General features: G+C 35.5%; 2 protein-coding genes and 1 long non-coding RNA gene across 4 annotated transcripts; 1 reads left to right on the top strand and 2 right to left on the bottom strand.

The window, feature by feature from the left end:
- Positions 1 to 377: 377 nt before the first annotated feature.
- On the top strand, positions 378 to 6,338 carry LOC104110315 (phospholipid-transporting ATPase 1). Its single transcript, XM_009619777.4, has 7 exons — positions 378 to 2,678; positions 2,814 to 3,120; positions 3,577 to 4,270; positions 4,416 to 4,539; positions 4,626 to 4,845; positions 5,237 to 5,695; positions 5,839 to 6,338. Exons 1-7 carry the CDS (start codon positions 1,184 to 1,186, stop codon positions 6,056 to 6,058), a joined length of 3,519 nt encoding a protein of 1,172 aa, XP_009618072.1. The 5' UTR covers positions 378 to 1,183; the 3' UTR covers positions 6,059 to 6,338.
- A 758-nt stretch (positions 6,339 to 7,096) lies between these two features.
- On the bottom strand, positions 7,097 to 11,635 carry LOC104110314 (probable inactive leucine-rich repeat receptor-like protein kinase At3g03770). 2 transcript variants are annotated; one of them, XM_009619775.4, is made up of 7 exons: positions 10,046 to 11,635; positions 9,641 to 9,774; positions 9,068 to 9,308; positions 8,448 to 8,653; positions 8,310 to 8,356; positions 7,659 to 7,770; positions 7,097 to 7,556 (listed from the first exon to the last, which is right to left on the bottom strand). In XM_009619775.4, the coding sequence occupies exons 1-7, from the start codon at positions 11,394 to 11,396 to the stop codon at positions 7,311 to 7,313; spliced, it is 2,337 nt and encodes a 778-aa protein (XP_009618070.1). In that variant the 5' UTR covers positions 11,397 to 11,635; the 3' UTR covers positions 7,097 to 7,310. The 2 variants fall into 2 exon arrangements, with proteins under 2 accessions (XP_009618070.1, XP_009618071.1); XM_009619776.4 differs by having other exon boundaries at positions 8,448 to 8,650.
- Positions 11,636 to 17,916: 6,281 nt separating this feature from the next.
- LOC104110313 (uncharacterized) lies at positions 17,917 to 22,611 on the bottom strand. Its single transcript, XR_689421.4, has 4 exons — positions 22,490 to 22,611; positions 22,150 to 22,415; positions 19,029 to 19,094; positions 17,917 to 18,270 (listed from the first exon to the last, which is right to left on the bottom strand). It is a non-coding gene; the product is annotated as an uncharacterized lncRNA (long non-coding RNA).
- Positions 22,612 to 26,038: the final 3,427 nt, after the last annotated feature.

Genomic DNA, 26,038 nt, shown 5'->3' with positions numbered 1-26,038 from the left:
TGAATAACATTCCCAAACCACTTCTTTAAAGAGCTTCTTGGGAAAAACTTAAACAGAAACTTATTTGGAAAATATTTTTACAACATTTCAGAAATGTTTCACAAATAAAAGCCTCGGACTCACCCTCTAATTCTTTTCCTCTTTTTTTTTTTTTTTTAAAGTAATTTTTTCAACCAAATAATCTCGTTTGATCAATCATGTTAATAATCACACACACTTTTGTTCACTGTACAAACACCTGTAGAAAATGTCTTTTCAGCAGCAGCCTTCCCTTCTAGAACTTCAACAAAATAGCCTACTACACTTTTATAACCATTTCCCTCTTAATTTTCTATTCCTTTTTCTTGATTTTCCTATTTGTCGCCTACCATTAACGACTCCTCCCAGTTTCTTGTAAATTTCGCCCCACCCCCCCAACCACCCTACACCCCCCTCTCTTCTTTTCGCTCCCCAATTTTCAAACAAGAACAGCTTCTACAATGCCTTTGACCTTTGAATTTCTTCTTCACATATATCCCAATTTCACAAATTATTATTCTCATTCCACCTCACATAAACAAAAGAGTCTCAGCTTCATTTCTTCTCTATATTCCTCTATTACACATAATATATTCAAGTAAGTTGTTCTGATTTACATCTATAGCTGAAGACCTATTGTATTTTTATTCAGATATATTCTTTTTGCTGTAAAGATTGTATTTCTTTTGTTGTTTTTTGAAGTGTCTCTTGATAGTTGACTTTAGTTTTAGAATACTGTAAGATTCTAAATATAAGATTTCTGTGTTGTTGTTGTTCTGGGGTTGGATTATTTTGTAGTTTGTTGTTGAGCTGCTGAGATCAGCATCTGGGCTTGGCTTGGATTTGGTAGTTTTGTGGTGACTTTGGTTGAAAATGGATTTGGCAATTCACAGTTGCTTGAGTTTGTGAAATTTTTGGAGTCATTTTTGTTTGGGTTGGTGATTTATTATCTGGGGTTTAGATGAATTTGATAAGTTTTAGTTCTGAGCTGTTGGAGGGGTCTGTGATCTTGAGATCATAGTCTCTTAACAGCAGCCTCTGTTAATTCCTTCCAAGAACTGAAGAGATTCCTTATACACCTGTTGTTGTTGTTGCTGCTGATCTGTTCAAACCATCTGCCCCTTATAACCTTAGATTGCCTTCTGTGCTGGATTCAACTAATAATATGGAGAATTCAACAGTTGCTGATTCCATTATGATGAATTCATCCTCTTTGAGGAGTGTTTCATCTAATAGGTCAAGGGCCTCTGTTGGGGGCTCTGTCCGGGAGGTAAATTTTGGTGATTTAGTATCAAAAGCCGTGAGATATGGGTCGCGAGGTGCTGACTCCGAGGGGTATGGGACGTCTCAAAAAGAGATTAGTGATGAGGATTCTAGAGTTATTTATTTAAATGATCCTGAAAAGACCAACGACAAGTTTGAATTTTCGGGGAATTCTATTAGGACTGCGAAATACTCTATTCTAACATTCTTGCCTCGGAACCTGTTTGAGCAGTTCCATAGAGTTGCATATATCTACTTTCTGGTGATTGCTATTCTTAATCAGCTTCCTATGTTGGCTGTCTTTGGTCGAGGAGCTTCGATTCTTCCATTGGCTTTTGTGCTATTAGTTACAGCAGTTAAGGATGCCTACGAGGATTATAGGCGCCACCGCTCTGACAGGATTGAGAATAACCGGTTGGCATTGGTGTTGATGGATGGTCAGTTTCAAGAGAAAAAATGGAAAGGCATAAGAGTGGGTGAAATCATCAAAATTTCATCAAGTGGTACCATTCCTTGTGATATGGTATTGCTCTCGACAAGTGACACCACCGGGGTCGCCTATATCCAGACTATAAATTTAGACGGTGAATCAAATCTGAAGACGCGGTATGCAAAGCAGGAGACGCAAATGAAGATGCCGGAAAAGGAGAGAATTAGTGGGGTGATCAAATGTGAGAAACCAAATAGGAACATTTACGGTTTTCATGCTAATATGGAAATAGACGGGAAGCGTGTTTCTCTTGGACCTTCAAATATAATCCTCCGTGGCTGTGAGCTCAAGAACACTAGTTGGGCTATTGGAGTTGCAGTTTATGCTGGAAGGGAAACTAAAGCTATGCTCAACAACTCTGGGGCTCCATCAAAAAGGAGCCGTCTTGAGACCCGCATGAACAGGGAGATCATTATCCTCTCTTTCTTCCTTGTTGCATTATGTACTCTTGTCTCCATTTGTGCCGGTGTTTGGTTGAGGCGCCACAAGGATGAGTTGAATAGCATCCAGTTTTACAGGAAATTGGACTTCTCAGAAGACAAAGTTGAAGACTACAATTATTATGGCTGGGGACTGGAAGTAGTGTTTACTTTTCTGATGTCAGTTATCGTCTACCAGATTATGATCCCTATATCACTGTACATATCTATGGAGCTTGTTCGTGTTGGTCAGGCTTACTTTATGATCCAAGATAATCGGATGTTTGATGAAGCCTCAAACTCAAGATTCCAGTGTAGGGCTCTTAACATAAATGAGGATCTGGGCCAAATAAAATATGTTTTCTCTGACAAAACCGGTACCTTAACTGAGAACAAGATGGAATTCCAATGTGCAAGCATTTGGGGTGTAGATTATGGCAGTGGTAAATCAGATTCTCAAGAAGAACCAGCTGGGTACTCTGCTCAAGGTGCTGCAACTTTCCATCATCTTCTTTACCCCCCCTCCTTCCCCTCCCCTTCTAGATAAAGAAAAAAAAACCTTTACTTTTTGAGAGTGCTTTATAACTCAGCGAAACTTATATTTTCTTTCTTTATTTGGTTAGTGGATGGTCAGGTTTTAAGGCCCAAAATGCAGGTGAAGGTTGATCCAGTGCTTTCGAATATATCAAAAAGTGGGAAGCATTCAGATGAAGGGAAACATGTTCATGATTTTTTCCTTGCATTAGCTGCTTGCAACACTATCGTCCCTCTTAATGTGGGGACATCTGATCCGGCTGTGAAGTTGGTGGATTACCAAGGGGAGTCCCCGGATGAGCAGGCACTGGTTTATGCTGCTGCTGCTTATGGGTTTATGCTCATTGAGAGAACATCAGGCCATATAGTAATAGATGTTCAAGGAGAAAGACAAAGGTAATATTAAGCTGAGTTTTTTCCATTCCTCAACTCTTGTATTTCTCTCTTCCTACTGGAGGTACAAGTACTATCTTGCTACGGTAGTTTGGCATGTGTTACTTTAAATGCTCAGCAACTAGCATTACTGATTACTAGGAAATTCAATCGAATATTGTGGATGTTTGAAGCTTTAAGTTCGTAAAATAGCTAGTCAATAGCATATAGGATTATCATACTCAATATAAACTTGTGAGTGCACACACTCCTTCAATCGCAATTCTATCTTCTTCCATTTTAGCTGTGTATTAGTCAGCCTTCTTTTCATTTGACAGATGGAAATTTGAACTTTTAGATATTGGAAAGAAGTCTCTAGCACGAGCAGATCTATGATATAACTCTAGTATCTCAGTGTTCCTGATGCTATGTTGTTTTAGTTACCTACGACACAGTCTAACCCCCCTTTCATGGTTGCAGGTTCAATGTACTGGGCTTACATGAATTTGACAGTGACCGGAAGAGGATGTCAGTAATATTAGGTTGCCCCGACAACACAGTTAAAGTGTTTGTAAAAGGTGCTGATACATCCATGTTTGGTGTCATTGATAAATCATTAAACTTGAATGTAGTACGAGCAACAGAATCGCATCTACACTCTTATTCTTCAATGGGTCTCAGAACCCTTGTAATTGGAATGAGAGAAATGAGTGCTTCTGAATTCGAGGAATGGCAGTCTTCTTACGAGGCAGCAAACACTGCTGTGATTGGTAGGGCAGCTTTACTTCGGAAAATAGCTGGCAACGTGGAAAAGAACCTCACCATCTTAGGTGCCTCTGGTATTGAAGATAAATTGCAGAAAGGTGTTCCAGAAGCAATTGAGTCCTTAAGAGTGGCAGGCATTAAAGTTTGGGTTTTGACTGGGGACAAGCAAGAAACTGCAATATCAATTGGCTATTCCTCAAAACTTTTAACGAGCAATATGACTCAGATTGTGATTAATAACAAATCTAAGGAGCCATGTAAAAGGTCTTTGGAAGCTGCCCTGACTAGGTGTGCGACTCTGATGTCACATAATGCGGAGGAAAATACTGAAGCTGGAGCAAGTCCAATTGGTTTAATCATTGATGGGACAAGCCTTGTTTATGTCCTTGACAGCGAACTTGAAGAACTGGTAATGCTTGTACATCTTAAACTCTCTCTCTCTCTCTCTCTCTCTCTCTCTCTCTCTCTCTCTCTGTATCTAATATACATTACATAAGTACACTGGTTGATTTGCATATGCTCTTTGTTTAAAACTGTTTATTGTTTGAATGCAGCTATTCCAGTTGGCCAGTTATTGTTCTGTTGTACTCTGTTGTCGGGTGGCCCCATTACAGAAGGCTGGAATTGTTGCTCTCATAAAGAACCGCACAAATGACATGACGCTCGCAATTGGGGATGGTAAGTGTTATTACTCTTTTTGATGGGCACTAAGAGCTGTACAGTCTGAAGCAATACTGATCTAAAATTCATGGTTATGGTTACAGGTGCAAATGATGTGTCAATGATCCAAATGGCTGATGTAGGCATTGGTATAAGTGGCCAAGAGGGACGTCAAGCTGTGATGGCATCAGATTTTGCAATGGGCCAGTTCAGATTCTTGGTCCCTCTTCTGTTGGTTCATGGACATTGGAATTATCAACGAATGGGCTACATGATATTATACAACTTCTACAGAAATGCTATCTTTGTTTTTGTCTTATTCTGGTAAGTGTACTTGTAGCAAGAGTACAATTCTGGATTTTTTATTCCATAACAGTAATCAATCTCTCTTATGTTTCTCACTATTTCTAGGAATTGAGGAATACATGCTTAGGCATTAGCACTGAACCTTTCCCAGTTTAAAAAAGAAACATAGCTTAAAATATTCACTCAAGGGCTGGTGACAATCGAGTTGGAAAATAGTTATGAAGAGTTAAGTTTTAAATGTGTAATATACGCAGGGGCATTAGCCCGATTGTTTGAAATGTCTGACTAAAGTTGCATGTAGATTGTTAGTGGTCCATAATGGAGAAAACCTAAGCATGCATTTGTGAAATAATTTCTGTGAATTTTCCTGCGAGCACCAGCTGACCTTTTCTTTAATTATTGTACTCAGGTATGCACTGTTTACAGCTTTCACTTTGACCACTGCCATAACTGACTGGAGCAGCATGTTATTCTCCATAATCTATACTGCGGTGCCTACAATAGTTGTTGGGATTCTTGATAAGGATCTAAGTAGAGTAACTCTTATGAAGTATCCGCAACTCTACGGTGCTGGACAAAGGCAAGAGAGCTATAATAAGAAATTATTTTGGGTAACCATGATTGACACCTTATGGCAGAGTGTAGTGGCCTTCTTTGTACCTCTTCTAGCATACTGGGAAAGTGATGTTGATATCTCAAGCATTGGTGACCTATGGACACTTGCTGTTGTTATTTTGGTCAATATACATTTAGCAATGGATGTGATCCGTTGGTCTTGGATTACTCATGCTGCAATTTGGGGTTCTATAATAGCCACTTTCATTTGTGTCATGGTCATCGACACTCTGACATTTCTACCTGGATACTGGTAAGATCACTCTGCTGGTTTCAAATATTCTTCACATCTATCCAGTTCAAGTAGGAAACTTGTAGGATTCTCTTGATTTATGCTGACCAACTTATCAAGTCAGAGAAATAGAGACTGATTTGCATGTAAAATCATTTTCGCAGGGCCATTTTCCATGCAGCTGGGGAAGCTAAATTCTGGTTGTGCTTGCTTGCCATAACAGTAGCTGCACTTACTCCTCGTTTTGTCGTCAAAGCTTTCATTCAGCATGCTAGACCACGTGATATTCAAATTGCAAGGGAAGGAGAGAAGTTCAGAAACTTAGGAGACTCTCGGACTGGAGAAATAGAAATGAATCCAATTGTTGATCCTCCGCGAAGATGATTGAGCTTTTCTTCTGTGCCCTTCTGGCTCTTCTCCATCACTTTTGTTTGTAAAAAAAAAGGTTTTGTATTTCTTTTGGTTACTCTGGAGATTTCCTCCTTGTTTCCGGATTTTTTTTGTTTGTTTGTTATCCGAAGGATAGAGTATAGTTAGTATTCAGGTCCATTCTTTCCTATTCATGCACATTAATTGTACATTAAAACGTACTATACAAGTTATATACCCTATGTAATACCAATTTCCATCAATAGAAAGAGTATACACGCTCAAGTTTTTGTTACATTTTACTTTTGTCTTTGTGAAGATTACTGCATCTTGTTAGACTTTTCAACTTATGCCACTTCTTGCATGGTGTTACCAGGCCTGTGAATTCTAAATTTGTCCATTGTATTAAAGGGTCATTCATACTTTTCTAAGGTATACATTAAGAAGGAAGTTTTTTTGTTTTCTAGGTTTCTGCATGTGAGTCTTATGGCTAGAATTTTTCAGGCTTTGCTGAAAATTTTGATGGGAGGAGAATTTAGATTCTGATCATGCCATGTCTACTAAGAAATTAAGTTTTAAAAGGGCCCTTTTTTTCTTTCTTACTCATGAGAAGTCAACATCTAGGCCTATGAATTAAATGAGTAGAAAAAAAGTCAAAGTTTGAAATCTGCAACTAATGAAAGGTCATGAAACCAAAGAATTCACCTCCACATGATTCTTTGCATGAATTTAGCCCTTTTTGAAAAGTAACATGATATCTTCAAAGGAAAACTAGTCTTTAAAAGGGGGAATAAAGTTAAGTTGGATGATATTCCACGCCCACAGCAAGGGCCAGCTGGTCCATTTGTAGCTTAATTTATTTACATTTTCATATCAATTATTTAAACCCTTGCTAATCAATGTGGGTGAGAAATAATGGGGGACTAGAACAGTTAACACATAATATGGAAAGCTATTTAATTGCATGGACACTTTATTAGTAGTAGAGGTGGTGCCTCTTTTCTCCCTTTTCTAAGATGTCCTATTCACTGGATTAGGATTCTAAAAATACAGTTACACTTCAAAATTTGTCCACAGAATCTTTTGCAAACAAACAAAGCATCATATGTTGGCTCAAAAGTCAAATGTAGAGTAAGAGTTCCTCATGGCCATCAATGATGAGAAGTGCTGCAACAGAGACTGCTAAAGATATGAAACTAATTATCCTAGTATAATGTTACATTTTTTACAAGAAAAACTCCATTTCATCGGATATTTGCACAACTACTTACACATGACCAGGGGACTCCTGGTTGCCATAGGTGTCTCTATTCCAAGGATCTTGGACCTGAGCTGAAAACTGCAAGTTCCAGATCAAGTCTTCCACAGATGGACGTTGCGATGGTTCGTCTGAAAGACATCTTATGCATAGCTCTATTAATGTCCTAAGCGAACCATCTGAACATTCCTTTTGAACAGCTGGATCGATGATGTTTCTCCGAGCTATTTCATCAGCTGTCAAGCTAACTTTTAGCTGCAATATGAACAACCAAGAAAAGGTTTGAAAAATTAGTGCTTCAACTTGATGACATGAATATTCTTTTCATATATGGGAGACGTCATGAGTGATACTTACGATGTCTTTTGAGACATCTATATCATTTTTTGTATCGATTATCCGTCCGGCGATGAGTTCAAGTAAGATTACTCCAAAGTCGTACACATCGTTTTTCTCCTTGTTAATTAACCTGCATCCAGGAAGATACTAATGAGAGAAGGAATTCATTAAGATGAAGAAACTCCAGTTTTTCGTCCGTGAGAAAAGGTCTTGCTCTTTCAACAGGGGAAAAAAGAAAATTAAGACAGTTTAGCGCCAACATAAGAAATGGAATGAAGAAATAAATCAAAGTGTGAGGCACAAAATGACATTAACTAGTAGGCAAGCCACTTGCTGCTCCTAAAAAGAGTAGTGTACTATCTAGGAATCCCTTACATAGTCCAAGTCTATGGCCCTATACATGATCTTCAAGAATCTTAACTAGTAAAAAGAATGATGCTTTGTTGGTGCCTACCCCTAAAAGCAGGGCCGGAGATGTGGTGTCTGGAATTGGTCGACACCATATGTACGGCAATAAACTTTGACTCCCTAAAACCTTTTTAAACCAATTTGCATTTAGAAGTGTCACAGAGAAGTAGTTTCCAATAAGTGCTTCTGAAATTGGACCATAAAAGAGGATCAATGAAGACATAAAATATAGCAGTAGTAGTTGAGAATAATATCACTTACCTTTGCCCATCATTTCCCTTTGATCCACTGGAAGACAATCTGGTATCCTAAGAACAGTTGCAATAATGAAATAATGAATATTCAAGAATAAAATAAACGATAAAGAGAGAAAATATTAGAGAAAAGAGACTTGAATACCATTTTCTTGTTTTCAGTTAACAAAGGCAGATTGTATTTGCTAATCTTTACATGGAGATTCTGATCCAGCAAGACATCTGTTATCTTCAATTGATTGGAGAATATCCCTGGTACTATTCCGGTATGTAGGAACTGAATTCCCTTTGCTATCCCTAGTGCAGCTCCCATCCTCTGTGTCCACGTAAACTTTTGAGCTGAATTTGCTTCTACAAAACCAAGGGTTTGCAAAAAGGTCCAGAATAAGAAATCAGAACGACTGTCTTAAAGCCAACACATGCGTTTACATTCAAGCATCCGGCGAAGGAGAAATCCTGAGTTGCCTAATGTAGGAGAAGGTGATCAAAAGCATCGGTAGGTAGTTGCCCTGACTGAGGATAATCTGGTACACGTATCAAAACAATATGGAAGTTTGCAAAATTTCAAAGATGCTTGTTGGTTATAACGTCTATCTTAGGCGTTCAATGTACACCAAAAGTCATTTCCTTGGACTTTGTACAATCTATGTAACATGCTGTAAATAGTCAACTAGTAGCTAAAATTAAATGCTCAATTATCAATTGTTGTAGTTGTTATGCCAAATGATAACTTGCGAATCAGATGAAATTTTCTAGACTAGATACCTGATATGACCCCCCGCAGAGTCCCATTTGGCACAAATTCAAAGACTATACATATTCGGCTAACACTTGAGTCATCTTGATAGCAGTCAAAGCAATGTCCAATAGTACTAACTAAATGACAGTATCTGATCTTTGAAATACGCCCTAGTTGATGAGTATAGGACTGGACGCTATGCCTCTTCCTCATCTTTATGCTTCTTATAGCAACCGCAGTGCCATCTGTGAGCCGTCCTTTGTAGGTCTCCCATCCAGAATACAAAAGAAACACAGTCAGCATTCACCATAGCTACAAGAATTGAGGAATGAACTACAGACCAGTGCATAGGCAGGGGCAGAGCTAGAAGTCGACCTACGGGGTTCGGCTGAATCTAGTAGCTTTAATCCAAACTCTATATTTGTATTAAAAAATTTATTAAATATGTACAAAAGTTATGTTTAGAACACAGTTATTAACACCTTATTTCGTTATGCTAGAATTTAGAACCCATAAAGTTGAAATCCTGGCTCCGCCTCAGTGCATAGGTACTAACATTGTTCAAATTGTCTTGCAGCATTTAGTAAAGAAATGCATACCTGCCCATTGGAACCTGCACCGATTAGATTTGATATATCAAAGTTACTAGTGGCCTCCCGAAGCTCATCCAAGACAAACGTTCGATAAGGAGGGGCCCCAAGCAGTCCCAACTTCCTCGTTTCAGAAATATACCCTGTCAAGAATTAAAGGTTAAAATACATCTTGAACTTTAGGCAAAGAACAGAGTTTCTTCCAATAACATAGTACCAGAAAATTTTCTGAAGCAAATTGATGTGTTCAATCTATATATAAAGAAACTCCCTTTGCAGAATAATGCATAAATTCAGATGTTTATACAGACTTTTCAAGTACATTGACAGAACATTAGATCTACAATTTCCAGGATCTACAACATTTCACAAGTTGAAATCATAAACATAAAATGCGTGAGAGAAAGAGCTTACTTGCATCATTAAGCAGCTTAAGAGTGTGAGCAGGAGAGACCTTTTCAAGTATCAGTTTTGTTTGAGGGGTTTTGCTAGCTTTCTTCTTGGCATACTCTCGTCTAACAACCACGAAAGCCAAACCGATTATCGCTATTCCTCCAACAAACCCTCCTACCATACTTGATGCAAGAACAGCTTTACCATTTCCCCCTTTGACCTTTTCCTTATGAGGCTCAATACTAACAGCCAAAGCTTCATTATGGCAAAATGAATAAGGATGTTGCCATTGCTCTCTATTCCACAAACAATTCCCAGAAAACAAAGCAATCTTAGAACCAAAACTAGGGTGCAAGCAAGCAGGCAACTCCCCTGTCAAGTAATTCGACGATAGATTCACAAATGAAAGCTCTTGACTACATGTCATATTCTTCAAAAGCTTCCCGGTTAATTTGTTTCCAGAAATATCCACATAGCTTAGTAATGGAAGTGATAAAATTGATGGTGAAAAGGGTCCAACAAGCTCATTAAAGGAAATGTCCAGTTTCTTTAACTGGTAACAGGAACTCAATTCTTTTGGTAACCCTAAACTGAACTTGTTCTTCCTAAGTACCAAAGAAGCTAACTTTTTTGGAACATTAGGGAAATTGGGTCCAAGATAGTTACTTTCCAAATCAAGAACTTGTAAATTTGACAGATTTTGAAAATTTGGAACTTGCCCAGAAAAATTATTAGCAGAAAGAGAAAGGATTCTTAGGGTTTGTAAATTGGACAAAGAATTAGGTAATGAACCATAAAATGAATTGTTCTTGAAACTCAAAACAGACAAAGAAGGAAGTGAACCTACCCATTCAGGAACTTGACCTGTGAACTTATTATCATCCAAAATAAGTGTCTGAAGGCTCTTCAAATATAAAATCTCTCCTGGAATCTCACCATAAAAGAAGTTTGAACTAATGTTGACAATTTCCAAAGAAGATAATAAGCCAATATTTTTAGGTAAAGTTCCTCTCAAACCCAAAGAAACTAAAGAAAGAACCTTTAAATTAGGCAAAAGAGCAAGATTGGAGAAAAGGGTGTCAGTAGAAAAGCCCCGAGGCAAATTAGGAAACCAGTTGTAACCAGAAACATGAAGCTGTGTTATGTTATCATCATAGCAGACAAGTGTTAAAGCAGTGTTTGGCTCACTGTTGCAAAAATCTGTGTTGTCACTCCAGCTACTCAAATCTCGTGGGAAGTTCAAAAGCTGCTTGATTTTCTCTATTGCTTCATACTGTGAAGATTCTAAGAACTGGTGTGAGTATTTGAACTGAAGAAACACCATGAATACTAGAAGCCACAATGAACACTGCATTGAATCTGCAATTCCCATAGCAAATTTTGCTGATTCTTTTCAGGGGCTAAAATTTTACACTTCAAGAAATGGTGGGGTTGAAGAAGCTGCATGCATTTTTATAGATTAAACTCACTAGAAAGTAGAGTGGTACATTTCTTGATAATTAATTTAGGATACCATGAACGAGAACTGCTCTGTAAGCACGTTTATGTGTAGTATAATATGGTTTTCTTTGTGTCTTTCCTAAGGTTTTGTTTGTACTTTCTAGGATGGGGAAAAATATATACAGCTGTATCCTCTAGCTTATTAGGAATTTAATCACATTCATGAACGATATTTACTACTATAAAAATTTTCTTTTACTTTGTACTATGATCTATGTACAGAAATTATTTGTTAGGTGCATAGACCATTCACAAGAGTTTAGGTTGCTATGTTATATTAGACCAGACCACGTTACTTTAATATGATTAAGTAATATACTAAAGTAAAATTAATCATTAATTAACTACTGTTTAAGTAATAAAAACGTATGTAGAAGACAAACATTGTGTTAGCATTGATTTGATATAAGCAATGAGTGATTTAATATTATTTATGACAATATTGATATTTACAACAACAACAACAACAATCCAATTGAATTCCGCTAGTAGGTCTGGGGAGGGTAGAGTGTACAGACCTTATCCTACTCCGGAGGATATTTCCGGGAGACCCTACCTCGGCTCAGAGATAATAGAATAATATTGATATTTAGGAAGTCAAAATAATATATTTTATTGCGATAGGAATTAATGAACGATATTTAGTACTTACTAAAAAATACATTTTTACTTTGTATGATCTATGTACAAAAAATTTGTTAGGTGCACAGACCAGCCAAAATAGGTACGTTCCTATGTTCATAGTAACTACTGTTAAATAATAGAAGTATATGTAGAAGACACATGCGTTAGCATTGGATTACATTGCATTGCCAAATTTTGTTTATTTAAATTATGTATTAAAGTATTTAAGTACTTTGATAATAAAAATGTTCCGGTTTATATTTATGTAGCCAACAAAACATAGAAGTTTAACATTTTAAAAAAAGTGATGCCTGACTTTATATGGAAAATTAAATATTCTGACCCTTATATTTCGAATCTTTGGGAGGGTAAAGTCGGTACGTATAGAGACAAAACATGGCTGATCAATACTCAATAGAATTAAATTACAGTAAAATGTGTACATTATAATAAATTAGTATAAATAATTTTCTAAAATCATATAGTTGACCTCGTAAAGCGTAGGCAATGAGAACACAATTTTCAAGACAAACGGAATAAGCTGTGACAAAATCCCACAAATTAAATTCATAAGTTTTCTTACCAAAGAAATTTTGTCCTTTCTTCTGAATCTTACAGCTTTTATGTCCCCAATATGCAGGTGTTTCTTGTAAAATTGAAGGGAAAAATACTTTAAAATTCTATCAAAGTTTCTTGTTTTCTTTATAATAAAGATTATTGTTATTTATTTAGACAAAAAGTTTAAGCCTATGAAAGGAAAACAATAAAAAAGAAAGAAAGCTTTCTTAATACATTATAACTATTTTAAGATAACTGCAGCAGAAGCCAACCTGAGTACGTTGAGATCTGTTAGTTCATCCGTGCAAAGACCAAAGATGAGGTTTGTTTAAAGGGAATATCAGACAGTAATAATGTTGATAATGATATCAGACAGTAATTAATCCAAAAATACTCACAGGTAGCTCTTATAACTAAAAGACCCAAGTGGGTATCTTCAGCATATGCACACAACTCAAGATTACTTTTAATGTATAACGCGTAATATTAGGTAAAAAAAATTCATAAAACATAACTCCCCCTCTCAATTTTATTTGTCCATGGTACTAAAAATATATTTTTATTTCTTGTCCACTATACTAAATCAAGAAAAAATATTTTTTTTCTTATTTAATCCTTATCATTAACTACTTATTTTTCAAATCATTTTTCAAGACTTTTGGAAATACTACTATTGTTATTATGGGTAAAATTATAAAATATATATTTCATTTATTATTTCTTAAGGTACATAAAAAGTCTAAAATGTACGACTAAAAGTAAACATAGGGAGTACTTATTAAAATATGGAGTACAATATGTGTCCGATTTTCACATTGAGACCCAATTAAATTCAGCTTCGCTTCGAAAAGTTCTATATTGAGATAAAATACTCCCTAACACGTAATTTAATATCTAGAACTCAAACTTGAAACATATAGTTAAAAATAAAAGAATAGTTATCCCTCCACTCCCAATATACTTTTCAAAAATCAAATCATATACTACAATTTTCCCGAAATAAAAAAATGAGTCTATCACCAAAAGAAAGTCCCTATTATAGTGGCCATGTCACATTTTTTGTCATTAACTGGAAAAAGCACTTTGGGAAAGTGACTTAACTAAAGGAAAATCTCGAACAAGAACAAAACCTGCATCACCAAAACTGTTTCAGTTTAGGTGTTGTCCCGAAAAGCAAAGGGATCTTTCCTTTTTCCTTATTAACTTTTTTTTTTTTTTTCCCGAAAACGACGTTTCTGAAAATATTCAGCAATTGGAAAATACGTATGGTCTGTAATAAAAATAGATTCTTCTCGGTTTTAATCTAGTAGGGTAGTACTTTTTCTGTTTTTTGCTACTTAACTATTCTTCTCGATATTCAGTAGTGATCTTACACTTTATGTTAAATGTGATAGTTTCTAATTCTATTTGATTTGTAAGATTACAAGGCAAGAAGTTAGGAGAGTAGTTTCTGTTGCCTGCTGCCCCCTCTGTTCTCTACTTTCAATTTCGAGCATTAAACAATACATCATTTACAGAAAATCATTTAGTTTAGACTCAAATTAAGCTGACATTTGGATATAAATTTGGTTGAAACTAAAAAAAAAAAAAAAAGTTGTGTTGAAAAATAAATTTTGAACGTTGAAATTGTGTTTGAACATGTATTTTACTTGAGTAAAAGTTAAAAAAAAATTGAGTGAAAGAAAAAATTTCATCTACCAGTTTTTTGAAACTTGAATTATTATTTTTTTCAAAAACTGATCAAATTCCATGAACAAATAATGTTTTCAATTATAGATTTTTTAAAGTTTAAAAAATTTATATCCAAACGGGAACCGAATATTTTGCATGAACCTAAACTCTTACACAAATATCAAATACTATTGAACCACAAGCCATTAACAACGGAGTTTTCATTAAAAATATTTAAAAAAACTGAATTTGAAAATATTTTTTTCGTTTTATAGAAACAAATCAGACAAACACCTCTTTTGTTTTTGTATAAAAAGCACAACACTTGAGTTTGCGAACTCCATAGCAAACACCTCTATTTTTTTCGTGCAATATCATTCACATGCCGAACAGTTCGAAATTTAGAAGACGAAAAAATTGAGCGGAGAATGAGGACAGAGCATAATAATGTGATAACGTCCAAAGTAGTATCACATGTCACAAAAAATGAAAAAAGAGGTACTCCGTTGGTCACCGCAAAGACATGCACGTCAATGAATTGAGAGCAACCTCAAAAGTTGTCTATTTCCCTCTGTTGTAAAAGTTAGAAGAGACTCGTATCAGATATGTACAGAATACAGAAATCCAGTGCTACTATATGTTACATCAGATTAGTCACGGATGTGCTTAGCTTGTGACTTGTGAAATACCGCTCCTTATACGCCCTACCAAACGATCCCTAAGTGAAAATCAGCAATACAATAATACTCCTTCCGTTTTAATTTATATGAATCTATTTCTTTTTTAGTTTGTGTCAAAAAAATAACCATTTTTCATATTTGGAAACAATTTATCTTTATGCAATATTTTATGGCCACATAAAATATATGTGCCTCATTTTACACTACTAGTTCAAAGATCTTCTCTCTTTTTTAAAACTCTGTGTCCAGTTAAATAGGTTCATATAAATTGAAATAACATGAGTACTATTTATTGGGAGGGAATAGAACTGCTGGTTCGGTTCTTGTGATGCTATTCATTTGGGAAGATCAAAATATAAGTTTACTTCACTTGATGCTTTTCTTAGCCCAAAAGCCAATACAAAAAAGAATAATAAGATGAGACATTCCATATATATACACATAAGCTAGAATTAACTCATATATATTGTCAGTAGTGACGGAAACAGAATTTTCAGCAATGGGATTCAAAAAATAAAAAAATAAAAAAAAACGAAAAAATTAAGAGAATTCAACATCTAATATATATATATATATATATATATATATATATATATATATATATATATATATATATATATATAAAACAAAAAAAAATTAACCTTATATGTACTGTATAATTTTCGACGAAGGAGGTTCAGAACCCCTTCCGCCCATGATGGACAATGTAACAAATTACTTATATATATCAGGCTATCAGCCCTTATTTAAAATCCAACCGTTCATAATTCTATATCAAACATAAGTTGGTAATTGAAGACTAAGGTAAGTAACATGTTACAACTAATTAGTATATATATATAACCTCATTTGTTTTGATATTTTTTTTCTTTACAGAACAAAAAGGTTGTTACAGAGAGGGTTGACTGTAACAGTCTCGTTTGTTCTGATATTTTTTTTATTTTTATAGTGAATGGATGTTATACACCTATAACAGCATTTGACGTTTAAATATATTTTAGCCGTTATAGATCAAAATTATCCAAATATCAATTATTTTTTCTTTGCTAATGTTACATATAAAAAATAAAAATTATTCAAATTTAAAATCTCAAAAGATATGTGTATTTCACTAGTTAAATATTGAAGAAAGCTAATATATTAGTAATAAATTCATAAATAAATTATAAAAATTTAAACTCTAAGGCATATATTTAAAGTTACTTAGAAAAATAAATTCTTTCAAGATTAATGGAAAAACTTTGTAATTCTAGCTTGTTTCGTAGATTTAATTCTCTTACTAGCGAAATAACACTTGAATTGCTGAAGATTCGTATCCAAATTTTCAGCAAAAAGGTATCCAATAGCTTTTATTTGAAGACAATCTAAGAGCTTAACAGTTAAATCTTCTATCTAAATATGTTTTGCCATTTGTCAATGGAAAAGATATCACATACAATTCTTCAAAATCTTATGTCTTATGCAAAATAGAAACTTTGGGCAATGAAAAATATTGTGTGCCTATTTTTAGAATTATTATTAGTAACCTTAAAATTCTATATGGATGTTATAGAGGGGTAGTTTTACAAAAAGAGTTCTGCTATAAACATGGTTGTTGTTGTTACAGGTAAAAAACTGTTATATATAGAGAGGTAAAATATAACTTTAAAAATCGGTTAGGAGGAAAACTTGACTTTTATAGTGAATGACTGTTAAATAGGGATGTTGTTATAGAAATGTTTGACTGTATAAGTTAAATCACAATAGCTAGATAGATGAAATAGCAGATTTTGGGTTGCATAGTATAAGGCCTTCAGTATAATTGATTAGAATGGAGGCTGGTTTAATTCCCTTCATTTATCTACTTTCGTTGGAATAACTTCACATACTTTTGAGTTTTGATGGATAAGACAAAAGAGGCCCAAATTGAAGACATGGTAAATAGGTTTTGTACAAGATATTTGGTGATCTAAGTTTTAATTATATAAAAATTATATTACTCGTTCACGATTACATATATCATTGACATTTAACAAAGGTAAAGTTCATAAGAGAATCAAAGAGGTGGGAAAATATGTAATTAAAAATTATCCTTGGTTCTTTTGTGCACCTATGAGGTCTTTGTTTTGTATAGAGATTGAGTGTAGTTTGTAGATAACTATATTTTGGTGGAGGTTCTTTACTTTTTACTTGTATATTATAGTTTTTCCAAATTAATAAAATTATTTATCTTATCGAAAAGAAAATTCATAAATTATAATAACATGAGATGAATCATGGGGAAAGGGGTCATTTGAATTCATTAAGTGAGGAAGATGGAAATAAGGTGCTGTGGCTTCAATTCAAAGAGGGGTGCACTAATTAGAGTAACTTAACTCGTACATCATTGCCAATTATATCAACAATTTTGTTATAACTCTTTATGATTTCTGTCTCATATCTTACTTAAGTTATTTTTGAATATTGGCATCAGATCATACGATATGTCAGCCAATATAATAACGTAGTTATTATGTTCTATCAAATGAAGAATTGTGATAGAGATTGCAAATGTGGACCATCTTTTTGCAGTAGTTCAGAGATTCTAAGAGAGAATAACTGGGCACAAGAATAGACTTATTTTGTACTTAAAAGATAGTGAAGGAAAAAGGTGCTTGGAATCCCAGTTACTACTAAAGCAAATTTAGTCACTAATCAAGTACTCTTGTCTCTGCGATTCATTGCATTTTCTGTCAAGAAAGAGGATGTAGAGAGGGGAGAGGGGCCAAGATATATAAAAAGATAAAGATAAGAGACTAGTGCTTACCCCAATTTGTTTTTCTCTTCTCATTTTCAAGAGCTTTAATCAAATAACTATTTTAAAAGTTAAATGTACGTAGATTTTGAGTCGTGCCTTTATTGGTTGAGGGTAAACACCTGATACCACTAAATCCTTTATATATACAAAATGCCCAGAAAGGCTTTTATATATGCTAATGATCATGCGAAATTTTCCATAACTGAATATATAGGAGGCATGTTGTGCTGCTGCATCCCCTCAATATTGGGCGGCCCTCCCACTCCTGGTACGTTGGATCCAGCGAGCATACTGAGCGGTGCGAGAAGTACTTACGAGGTCGGTTGTTCCGCCTATATTTTCTATATATATATATATATCCTCTTGACGATTTCTCACCCACACCTCATGATACTTGGGGTCATATGGTAAAGTCTGCCCACAGATAAAAGGTTCGCCTGCAACAGGCACGACAAGGTAACATTCCTAATGTTAACTGATGATATACTTACATATTGTAAAAGAACAGGCACACATGATCCAGTGAACAAGGGACACAATAGCGTATAAGACACAGTCACACAGCTTTCCTAGTAGTTGCCAGCATCTGCTTCCACTTTGTATTGGTAACTTGGAATATAATCCATCTTAGAAGACATAGAATACCCTTTCGTTTGGTACGCAGACTAAATTATCCTAGAATTATAGTCCTAGGATTATAATCCCTCGACTAATTTATCCCACATAAGAGGTGGGATAGAATAATACCAGGTTTGTTGGGATAAGGTGGGATAGGATAAGATGGGATATCCAGGATTAAGTTTGGGACAAAGTTTATACTATGTTTGGTTGGTGGTATAAATTTATCCCGGGATAAATTTATACCACCGACCAAACATAGTATAAATTTAGTACCACACTTTATCCCACCTTATCCCGCGTACCAATCGACCCCACTGGGCTTCATTATGGTTCAGTCCAGTGCCAAAAACAGTGAAAGCTCATTCCAAGGCTATTTGGTCTGAACTAAAATTCTTGAACATTCTTCAAATTCCGTCTAGAATCACAAAATTAAATCAAGCATCTCCAAAGTTATAAATTTCAAATGCATAATAAGGATAATCAAAAAATTAATAAGTGATGTAGTGTCTAAAACTACAAAACACTAGGCTAGAGCTGATGCAGACGAGAGCAATATATACATGGAATTCCATACCTCCATTAACCTTATTTTCAACATCCTAGTAGGAATCAGGAAGCACGCACAGAACCCAGGGTAATTCTGCACAAATTAAGGTCAAAGAAAACAATACTTAGCCTTCAACTTCCTATGCAAGAAATTCTTAAATGACAACACAATCAGGAATAAGAAAAGATAGTACGAGTATTAACAATATTTTGTAGCTTATAAATGTGAAATTACTAACTGATATGGTGCAATTGACGACATTATAGGTTACATTAGACATCCACGGAAAAATGAACGACAATGTGAATAAACCATATAGTTCAGTTTAGAACATTTGAGTCAATGTTATATCTGAGAGATAGAAAATAGACAAATAGAAAGACGAGTTTTCTTTAAACCATGACATATGTCCTAATTATTTTCATCATTTTGCTAATAGGGGGAAAAGCATTTCACAAGACTTGTTAACTGACAACAATTTGAACATACATTCAAATATTTTCAGAAATGCGGCTCAAATCCGATGTAAAAAACTGTATGCTCCAAAAGAAAGAAAAGAATGAAAAAAGAAAAAGAAAAATGAAGTCTCTAGATTGATCAATAAATAAGAATTTATTATCCTTGGATTAAAAAGTCTTAAGGAATTGAATAGTCAATAACAAAAATAGGCTTACCGAATTCAGATAGGAGAATGTTTGTTGACTAGCTGCTTGAAAGGAGAAAATACATTGACTTCTCTTCGCCGGTTCTGGTAGAGTTTCCCGTGGTATTGACGCATTTTGAAAAACGTTGAATTTGAAAAGTATAATCTAGTGCAGGCTGCGATCACAAGCTTGTGTGATAGCAACAGAGAGTAGGCTAGTGGAACAAGGACGTGTTCCTACAATCGCATGATATGAGCTGCGATTGTAGGGGCCGTAATCGCAAAATTGGCTTCGCAATCACAATGTTGCACTACCCTAGGACCAATAGTGTTTTGTCGCGATCATAAGCATAACTTATGCTATCACAGCTACAGTGATAGCATATACAAATCAGATTTTTGAATTTTTCAGATTTCGTAGAGATTTTTTAACCACAAAGTCTCAGGTAAAAGATAGTTTGACCCAGGGTCAATGTCTACCTTGTGCGGATAGAGAGGTTGTTTCCGGTAGACCCTCGACTCAAAGCAAGCATGCATAAAGAAAGAGGTCCACTTTTAAGAGTTCCACTTTATACATTTTTCAGAACGGCTGAAGCAAGAAGAGATGTTTTGAAATCAGAAAAAAAACATGTCTTTTGTAAAGAATAGGTGCCTTCAAAATTTGTAATTTTTGTATAGGAGAAGCATGGTAGAGAATCTATTTCAGTATGTGGATTTTATAGAAGTTTCGAGAATGTAACTGTAACAGCTATGCTGTAATTTTGTATGCTTTTGAGAACCTCCTAGGTATTTATTTAATGAAATTTACTTCATCTTATATATAATATTTAAAAAAAAAAGATGATTCCGTCTTTGGTTGACCAAATAAGTAAAACAATTAGAAGATAGTCCCAAAGAAAATATGCACTTGGCTATTAGAAGCACCGAAAACACCAAAACTAGTGTCGAAAAAACTAAGCAATTAGCTATTAGCAGCAAGGAAAATACCAAAACTAGACACTATGTCAGACCTTAACGGTTGTTCCATAATTCCTACGTCTCCTCCCTTTCCCCTATAAAGTTTTCACCTAAAGGACATTATTGAAGGAGGGCCCTATATCTAACAATTACCCTAGCAAGGCTACACATAGGTGTTATTGGCACATTCCTGCCATGATTTCCATGTTCCTGGTGCTCTTTATTCTTACTCTGTCTAGAGACACAACACCCCCCTAAAGTACTACTCAAGAAGAGAAACAACGTGGAGTACCATTTAGCTTGAAGATGAAGAGACCAAGCACTTCAACCATATAACCGTCCTTGCAAAGAAACTGTTGTATCATGAAACAAAAAGGAAAAAAAGACTAACAAGATCTCCAAGCACATATGGTTCATAGATGTTCGTAATATGCAATGTCTTGCTGTATATTGGATAGAAGAAACAGAATTTAACAGCACTTGAGAAACATGCATAGGGAACTCTTAATAGTTAACAATTACAGGAATGTCTTCATCTAAGCTTTTCAACCTAGGTTGTTGTTGCATCCCCTGTACCTTCTGCAGAAAAGGGCCAAACTAGGCTTTCAATGTAGATCTTTGCCTCAAAAAAAGCATAATAGTTGGTAACCCTTGGATATCTGATCGCGTCATCCTTTGGATTGTAAATCATGAAAACTGATCCAATCTCAAACAAAATTTCGCCTTCATTTGAAATACAAAAGGGTGGATGAAAGAGATACTCAGAATCAAAAGGACACTTGATGGTAAACATCTTTGTCCAAGATTCTTTAACCTCATAGTCCTTCATAACCCATATATCCGTATGAGTCTTCCGACTATTACAAATCACAGAAAGATCACCTCCCAAGACTCCTAGGCACGGACTAAAATCAAAATCTCTTTCTCCATAGCAGGGTTTCTCCACCTTCGCCCATTTCCCATCAGCTACATCAATAGAAATGATGTCCCAACCGTTATAAGAAGGAAAATCGCGAGAGGTAGCATTAGCCCAATGAAGCTTCCCATTCACAAATATACCCTACTTAATGAAGAGCATCCCAATTTGAAAATCATCCATACTTCTCCAAGAATCACTATCTAGACTATATAATTTGACCTCAACATTATGCAAACTGTTATAACTCATATTGCGGCAAATACCCACTACCTTTTAATCATCATGAAGCACATCATATCCAAAACCAAACATGAAATAGTAACCAGCAACACCAGAATCAGGCAATTTCTTAAACTTCCTAATTGAAGGATTCCAGATAAACAAGTCATTTTCCTCAATGGCAAGACAAATCAACCCATTAACAGAACCCACAATCTCAACAGATTTTCGGGGTTTTCTCATAGGATAATCCAAGTAAGAAGCCCTAGTAAAAGATTGATAAAGTAAAGAACTAAGGGAACAGTCATTAAGATTGTACTCAGGTGGATCTAACCTCATCATAAGCCTATGGTGGATGTAGTCCTTGTTATTAGCTAGAGATTAAAGCAAACCAAGATTTTGAAACACACCTGAATTTTAAAAGGGATTTCACTGGTAGCCTTGAGAGGATTTCGTTGATCAATTCTGTAGGCAGAATAGGGATTTTAAAGCTTGAATCTGAAGTGAAAGAACGATGACCATTGTTAGTCAGTTTGCTCCATTTTGGGTGTAGACGGGAGCCAGCATCTCCCACAGATTCCATAGGGGTTGCAGAAATAGTTAACAGCTTTTGATGTTTTCGACTTTTCTGGACGTCAGATTGCTCTTGAAATTTTAAAGTCGGCTATTTATAAAGCTGCAAGCATTTAAAGTTCATAGGTCAGCCTTTAAAATATATGATAAATGTATCTCACTTTTTTCGACACTCACTTTTGGTCTTCTATAATTTTCAATTGCAAATCTTCTACATTTACTCAAGTTTGACTCTTCAAATTTGTAGATACAATTTTTGACTTATAAAGTAGGGGTGTACAAAGAGGTGGAGTTGATATGACTCCTTAAAAGAAAAAAGAGACGGGTATATAGTTACGAAGTCCTTGAGTTAAAAATGAAATTACTTTTTTACCCTTCCTATCTTAAGACCCTATTTAATTACAAAAAAAAAACCCTACAAAGCACATAAGAAACGGTGGCAACTTTTGGTAATTTGAAGAAACCATTTCAGTTTGGAAGAAACATGAAACGTTCTGAACCAATAATTCTCTTTATTCCATTGGCTAGAAACATAGATTTCGGGAATTGGAATAGTTTCGTTTTGTCAAATGTGACTTGTGTGTAAAATTTGAGGTCAATCGGACGTGATTTGATATGTTTCGGCATCGGTTGTGGAAGTTTGAAGTTCAAAGTTCATAGATTTCGATTTGAGGTGTGATCCATCGTTTTGATATTGTTATATGTGTTTTGAGGCCTCGAGTAGGTCCGTATTGTGTTATGGAACTTGTTGGCATGTTCGGACGGGGTCCCGAGAGGTTCGGGTGAGTTTCGGACGAGGTTCGGATCATTTCATTATATTTTTTGATTTTTGCTAAGCTGTTGGTTCTGGTGTGATCGCACCTGCGGCTGGTTTGCGCAGGTGCGATGATCGCAGAAGTGACAGAGGAGTCGCAGAAGCGTGAAGGGGAGCTGGGCGTGAGGATCGTAGGTGCGGATGCTTGGACGCACTTGCGCAACCGCAGATGCGATTCAAGTGCGCAGAAGCGCGATCGCAGAAGCGGCTTAAAGACCGCACGTGCGAGGGATTGTTGGGTCAGTTGTTTTCGCAGAAGCGAAATTTTACCGCAAAAGCGGTGGTCGCAGATGCGACAAATTGCCTGCAAATGCGGAATCGCTGGGCAGAAGCTATATTATCGAGGGTTTTGGTTCTTTCTTCATTTTGGGAGCTATGGAGATCAGATTGAGATGATTTTTGGAGCAATTTTCATCACAAGGATTGTGGTAAGTATTCTCTACTCAGTTTTGATTATATTTCATGAATATACCTTCGTTTTTGGTAATTGGATTGTGAATTTTAAAGAGTAAATTGGGGGTTTTGGCCTAAAGTTTCATAATATGAATTTTTGAGTTTTGAATATCGATTTGGAGTCGGAATTGAGTGAAATTAGTATGGTTGAACTTGTAATTGGATGGGTTGTCGGATTTTATGAGTTTTGTCAGATTCCGAGACGTGGGTCCCACGGACGATATTTGGAGTGTAATTTCGAATTTTGTGGTAAAATATTAGTATTTTGATATGGAATTAATTCCTATAAATTGTGTGGACTGAATCAAATTTATTGTGGCTAGATTCAAGCCGTTCAAGAGTTGATACGCACAGAATGGAGTTTCTGGAGTATTGTTTAGCTTGCTCGATATTGGATTCGTCTTGTTCGAAGTAAGTAACTCTTCTAATCTTGGAGCTGAGGGTATGAACCCTGAATATACGTATTATGTGGATTTTTTGGAGGTGACGCACATGCTAGGTGACGGGCGTGTGTGCGTGTACCATAGAAATTGTGACGTAATTATTCCGTGAAATTTTGTAGTCAAATAATTTTGGCATTTTCTATGCAGTTTTATGTGTTAAAGAAATTGAGCTGGGAATCATATTAAAAGTCATGCTAAGGCTATGTGCTAGTATTATTGAGACCCACAGATGTCATATTTCTGTGAATTATTTGTTTAAATTAAAATTTCATACTCAGTCATATTCATTTCATTGCATATCATATCTTAGTCTCTATTGTTATTTATTGATGCATCATATCATTATTTTGGGCTAGTTTCATGACATTATGAGCCCGAGAGACTGGAGAGATTGATGACTGAGTGAGGCCGAGAGCCTGATTGTAAGGATAATTATGGGATCGGATTACACGCCGCAGCAGGCCATATATATATATATATATATATATATATATATATATATATTATTATTATTATTATTATTATTATTATTATTATGTGGATCGGGGCTGCCCGCCTACAGCAGGCCTTATAGGCTTTATATAACATGTGAGTTATCCGTGTGGTTTATAGCGCTTGGGCTGAAGGTACCCCTCCGGAGTCTGCACACACACCCAGTGAGCGCAGTTGATATTATTGAGGGATGGATCTTCCCTGGACATGGATCTTGTCCGAAGTATTATATATCTGGAGATGGATCTTCTCCACGAGCTAGATTGGCCCTACTCAGTACTAAGTGACTGATGATTAGTTGATGTGTATATTCTGGGATGAATCTTCCCTAGGCCAGATTGGTCATATACAGTACCGAGTGATTGAGCATGATGAGTGGAATGTGTGAGAAAGTGAGATTGAGTACTCTGAGAGTGTGAGTACATGAGTTCGTCCTTGAGATACATTGCATTGATATGCACACATGACATACATGCATAGAGATGTATTTTCCTCATGTTGTACTGTATCACGTCATTCATGACTTCTCACACATATTGGCATATGGGCATAGTGATGCATTTTTCACTGGATATCTGGAAAGAAAACGAAACATCTTATTTATTGTGGAAAGAATTTTTGGGAAAAATTACGGTTTTCAAACTTACCCATATTTTTGGCAACAACGGTAAACGATTTGAGTTTTTCACTAATATACTTGAAAGACAGAACTATTTTTCAGAAATCATGATTTGGTTGAGCATTTTATTTCTGAGTTACTTCTGATATTACTTGTTTTATATGTTATGAACTATTGTTGGTTATGGAAGTTGGACTCTAACCTTGGTACAAGCTCGTCACTACTTTCAACCTAAGGTTAGGTTTGTTACTTATTGAGTAAATGGGGTCGGTTGTACTCATACTATACTTCTGCAACTTACGTGCAAATGTTGGCTGCTGATGTTGTTGTGTTCGTTGGGAGCTGGATCTGAAGATGTACCTGCGTTCCGGTTGTTGCTGCCTCTTGTTCATGGTAGCCTTAGATTCATAAAACTCTGTTTATGTACCTTTCGAACAAATGATGTATTTACTTCATACCAACTTTGTATACTCTATTCTTAGAAACTCATGATTTGTACTACCAGTCCTTGGGAAATGTATAAAATTCAGTAAATTACTATTATTTATTTGTCTTGTTAATATCATTGGAATTGGATAGTTACTAGTTGGCTTACCTAACGGGGTTGGGTTAGGTGCCATCACGACAAGTGGATTTGAGGTCGTGACACTAATTAACAAGAATCAATTTAATTATTTTTCACAATCATCATATAAGTAAGATTATTTCAAATTGACAAATCTCATAGGATACATCAATTTGTTTTGATAAGAATCGCATTAGCGTACGGCGAAATTGGTTATAATAGTATTAAGAGTAAAATTCGTAAAAACAAAAACTTGAAGCAATAGGAGAAAACAATAGAATACAAACTATATTTTGAACGAGTAGTTAATTATTATTATTTTACAAATGACAATTCCCCT

Source organism: Nicotiana tomentosiformis, chromosome 1, assembly GCF_000390325.3.
Source record: "Nicotiana tomentosiformis chromosome 1, ASM39032v3, whole genome shotgun sequence".
Classification (NCBI taxonomy): Eukaryota; Viridiplantae; Streptophyta; class Magnoliopsida; order Solanales; family Solanaceae; genus Nicotiana; species Nicotiana tomentosiformis.
This window is presented reverse-complemented; position numbering and strand designations above follow the sequence as displayed.

Bases quoted from the DNA above. Each gene is read 5' to 3' on its own strand.
- LOC104110315 (XM_009619777.4), top strand. From the start codon at position 1,184: ATGGAGAATTCAACAGTTGCTGATTCCATTATGATGAATTCATCCTCT. The intron at 4,271-4,415 runs GTAATGCTTGTA...GTTTGAATGCAG, and splicing joins ACAGCGAACTTGAAGAACTG to CTATTCCAGTTGGCCAGTTA. The intron at 4,846-5,236 runs GTAAGTGTACTT...TATTGTACTCAG, and splicing joins TTTGTTTTTGTCTTATTCTG to GTATGCACTGTTTACAGCTT.
- LOC104110314 (XM_009619775.4), bottom strand. From the start codon at position 11,396: ATGGGAATTGCAGATTCAATGCAGTGTTCATTGTGGCTTCTAGTATTC. The intron at 8,654-9,067 runs GTATCTAGTCTA...TTGGTTTTGTAG, and splicing joins TCTGCGGGGGGTCATATCAG to AAGCAAATTCAGCTCAAAAG. The intron at 7,557-7,658 runs GTAAGTATCACT...TTCATATTGCAG, and splicing joins TAGATGTCTCAAAAGACATC to CTAAAAGTTAGCTTGACAGC.